The following is a 4,474-nucleotide window of genomic DNA, read 5'->3' on the forward strand; positions in this document are numbered from 1 at the left end:
GTTGTACTGTACATTTATGTGAAAACAAGTTGTTTACTTTTACATTTATTCATTTAATAGACAATTTTATCCAAAGTTATTTACAAATACAGAGTCCTGGCATGAAACTCTAGATGGCGCAGTCCGATAGGTCTAACTTAATCTGACCTAATGACATCATTATCATATGGCACAGCTGATTGGTTCTCTCCTGTATCGGTAGCCAATGAGCTCGCTGCTCAGCTTTCAAATATATGACTAGGGCTTACCGTAGCAGTTGCAGCTTGCTTCAGAACTGCGAAATCAACATCTAAGGCCATGTCCACACGTACATGGGTATTTTTATAAACTGAATTTTTCCTTCTTCCGTTTAAAAAAAATCTCCATCCACATGAAAACGCAAACGCATGCTATGAAGCACTGTCATGAGCATGCCAAACCAACAGGTGGCGATATAATCTCAACCGTAAAGCCATGTTGGCCAATCAGAAGCCTGAAAAAGTCTCCAATAGGACGGAGATAACAGCGCAGGCTCCGACGTCACAAGCCAAAAACTCTGGTTTCGCTGTCTACACGATAACAACCGGAGTTTTTGAAAATCTTCACCCTGGCAGGCGTTTTCAAAAATGTTCAGTTTCAGTGACCTGGTGCTGCATTTGCGTGTAGATGAACGGCCAAAACGCGTAGAAAAAGCTGCGGTTTTAAAAATAACCGCGTTCGTGTAGACAGGGCCTAAGATAAGTGAATGCTTTTCTAATCCATATCGCTGTGTGTATTGCGTGGTCTGCCTAATTGAATTCAAAAATGAGCAACTATAATCAAGTTTATCTAAGTGTAATGTTAGCAGTTTGCATTGTATGCAGGAGCAAATATTAAGCATATTAGCAGCAGCATTTAGCATCTGTGTTATACACTCTGGAGCAAAACGCAGTTTAGAGCATATTAGGGATGGGAAGATTCCCAGATTTGCTCGGTGCATTGACATATAAAGTTAACGATGTGATGCATCAGTTTAAAAAGTGTGCATCGGCTACAAGTTGGCATTTATATTGAGATGCATCGTTCTAACATATTTGCATTAGTAAAAACCTATTTATTTATATATAATTACTAGTGGATGCACTATACTTTTATGGTTTCGAAAGTGACCAGTAATCTGTGACCATATTTTATATGTAGATTGATTTCTCCTCTCTAAACTGTTTCTCAAGTGCGTTCTCTCATCACCACTGCTGCTGCGTGATTGTGACGCATCACAACACTACGGAGACCCGAGGAAAAACTGGGATTAAAGTCCAAAACCTGACCTGAAATAACCTAACAAATCAATCGGGGCTAAAGCGGTTCCATAAATGACAAATTATGTTCACACAATCTCTCTAATTGTGCACGTTTATTCTTAAGCAGCCCTTAATGTCGATCATGGATCAAATCGATCCAACATCGCAAACAGCAAATATGTGCTGTTTAATGCATTTGAGATGTGTTTTCCTCGGTGCATAACTGACATGTTACAGGTATATTCTTCATCTGTAAATGTCAGAAAGTCACGCAAACATATCCATTTTGCTGTCAGGAGTGGGCGAGGCTGACACGAGTGAACAAGCGCTGCTGCGCGCGTGCGCACTAAATAGGCTGAGCGCAATCAAATAGGAGCGCAATAATTCTAGTAAAATATACATTTTGCTAAAATATTTGTTGTTGGACATTATATGTGTCTTTTGTAGAATGTTCTGAAAACTATGAAAGGTACAGCTGTCATAAAACCAGAGAGAAAGGCTGCATGGCTAGAAACTGTAAAAAAAAAAAAAAGGAATCAAATAACAGTATGTGAGAGAGTGGTAATATCATTGCCACAGTGACTAAGCTTGATCTATTCTAGGCCCATGTTAAATTTGCTTTATGGAACCAAATCATTTGACAATGAGTCAAACTAACTGAAATAAGCCTGGCTTATTTGGTAAACTTGTTTTATGGAACGGGCCTCGAGGCATTAAAAGTGATCATATTTTCTCCATTGCATCGTATTGCATCGAATCGCTTTGTGTTGAATCGAATCGAATTGGAATCGAATCGCACTGCATCGTAACAGGGGTGAATCGTATCGCAATGCATCAGTAGCTGCTTCATATGTATCTTTAATGTATCGTATCGTTGGCTATGCATCGAGATGCGTATCGTATCGGCCTAAGTCATGAGATACACATCCCTAGAGCATATGTAATCGCTCTGAGGACACGGCGATAGTAACGGACATGAAACAAGTTAAATGAAATAAGCATTCTGGTGGATGCATTTCAACGGGGGTTCGCCATATACATCGGCGATTATCCCAGTGTTTCACGTTCGTTATTTCTAAGGTCAATGTTTTCATTGTGATGAGTGTGTGGTTGATTTCAGCTGTGCTGCTGGGACTGATGAAGTGGAGAAAGTACAGCAGTTATCAAATGACTAAATTATTATATTTGCTTAGGTGGGTGCTGGGGTCTTATCTATCGGATTGCAACGTATATCACTTTGTTAATTAAACATTACACATAGTGCGCATCTAATTAGAATTAAGCCAGTCGGCGTGGTTGCTAGGGTTGGGTAACGAAACCCGGTACCAATATGGCACCGGTACCTATGTAACCAGTATGTACTAGAACCGAATCAGAACGCAGATTTCGGTGCCTCATTTCGGTGCCAGCTTGTTGGGGGGTGTTTTGTTCTTGTTTTGGCTTGTATTGTCCCTTCTATGTCTCCTGCTTTGTGGGGGGTTATTTCATTTATGTTATATTTGCAGCAGCAATATTTCTTACATGCTCACAGCAGCATGTTGTGGACGTATTGGCAGTAGCAAGTCTCGGTACTCGGTACTCGGTAGCAGATCTATTCCGCCAAGACCAAATACATTAACATTGTCATGTACATTACCATGCCAATCCCTCCGAGAGTTGTCATGACAGAAATAAGTTTAACATGCCACTAGCATCATAAGTGTATATGTGTGTGTGTGTGTGTGTTTGCAGGCAATAAAAGGCTCTACTGCATCTTTTATGCACAGATATAAACACAGACATACACACTGCTAAAGTTACCATAGAGGGGGATGTAGGAGAGGGAAGACCCTCACTGGAGTCCTCTCTGATTACATCCTGATGGAGGGAGGCAGTATGGATGAAAGAGGAAGAACCAGAGTTACAGAACAAACACCTTTAGAATGGACAGGGGAGAGGACTGACATAGAGATTGACATGAATTATGGGGGGTTTCCTGTAACTTCTATGAATTCTAGAAACTCCATCAGGTCTTTAAACGGAAATGTTATTGAAAACAAGTGTTTCCAGGTTCTTTTAGAAGTTAAAAGTTCAATCTACAAAGTAGACAGACTAACCAGGCAGAAATCATATATTGTCATAACCATAAGATATTAAAATATGAGACCGTATAGTGGCAGAGAGATTATTACTCATTTGCCATGCAAAAATGTTATCCAATCATAAAGGTTTACATGTACATACACAGAATTAAACAGCTACCATACCTTTAAGACTAAAACTAAGTGAGGAGGAAATGAAAAAAGGTTGAAAACTAAAAGCGTTTATATACATTTTCATTTTAAGAAACTTCAATGAAAATGCTACAGAACTACAAAACTGCTCTGTGAGTTTAGCGTGCAACGTTATAGCATACAAGCCACAGGCTGTTTGTCACAAGGAGCTTAAAACAAAGCATGAAAAAAGAGAGATACATTTAGCATCATGAGACTTTGAGGCGTTTAGTTATGTACTTACTAGTCCCAGACTGTGGTCCTTATGGAGTTTAGTAGCAGGGCGTGAGGGGGCGTGATGGAGGCTGCCAGGGTAATGTCGGGGCAGGTGATAAACATGATGAGGGAAGTAAGGCTATAGAGGTGGAGAGAACAGACAAATACTCAGGAATCTGATGAATGAGGGTCAGGTGAGGGTCAGCGCCACATCAGGCATTCAATGAGAGGTCAAACACACATTACAGCCTAAAAACAGATTTATTAGGGCTGGGCTATATATGTATACATTTAATATTAATACTATTATTAGTGGCAGTGGTACAATTATTATTATTATTATTATTATTATTATTATTATTAATCATACTACTACAACTACTTCTACTACTAACAACTAATAATAACATTATTATTATTATTATTATTAAGCTATGATATAAAATATGCTAGAATATGATTCTATATATAATATTTATATATTTATACTAATTTATAAATATTGATATTAATAGCAGTAGTAAGATTATAATCATTCATTTTATTTCTGCTACTGAATAATAATAATAATTATTATTTATTAATACTACATTCATATTATTAGTAACATGACATTTTATTATTTTTTTTATTATTATTACTTTATTATTATCATTAATAATAATAATAATAATAATAATAGCACAACAACAACAATATAAAATTACTCAGTATCATGATTTATTTGAAAATATTTTTTTTTTTTAA

The 4,474-nt window shown here is 37.5% G+C and overlaps 1 protein-coding gene across 1 annotated transcript in view; it reads right to left on the bottom strand.

The window, feature by feature from the left end:
• Positions 1–4,474, bottom strand: part of kidins220a (kinase D-interacting substrate 220a) — a 56,195-nt gene that overhangs the window by 12,361 nt on the left and 39,360 nt on the right. Inside the window, exon 27 of the mRNA XM_016475379.1 lies at positions 3,060–3,116. Coding sequence (XP_016330865.1) covers positions 3,060–3,116 — 57 coding nt within the window. The remainder of the gene's footprint in view (positions 1–3,059; positions 3,117–4,474) is intronic.

Source organism: Sinocyclocheilus anshuiensis, unplaced genomic scaffold (assembly GCF_001515605.1).
Source record: "Sinocyclocheilus anshuiensis isolate Anshui unplaced genomic scaffold, SAMN03320099.WGS_v1.1 scaffold676, whole genome shotgun sequence".
Classification (NCBI taxonomy): domain Eukaryota; kingdom Metazoa; phylum Chordata; class Actinopteri; order Cypriniformes; family Cyprinidae; genus Sinocyclocheilus; species Sinocyclocheilus anshuiensis.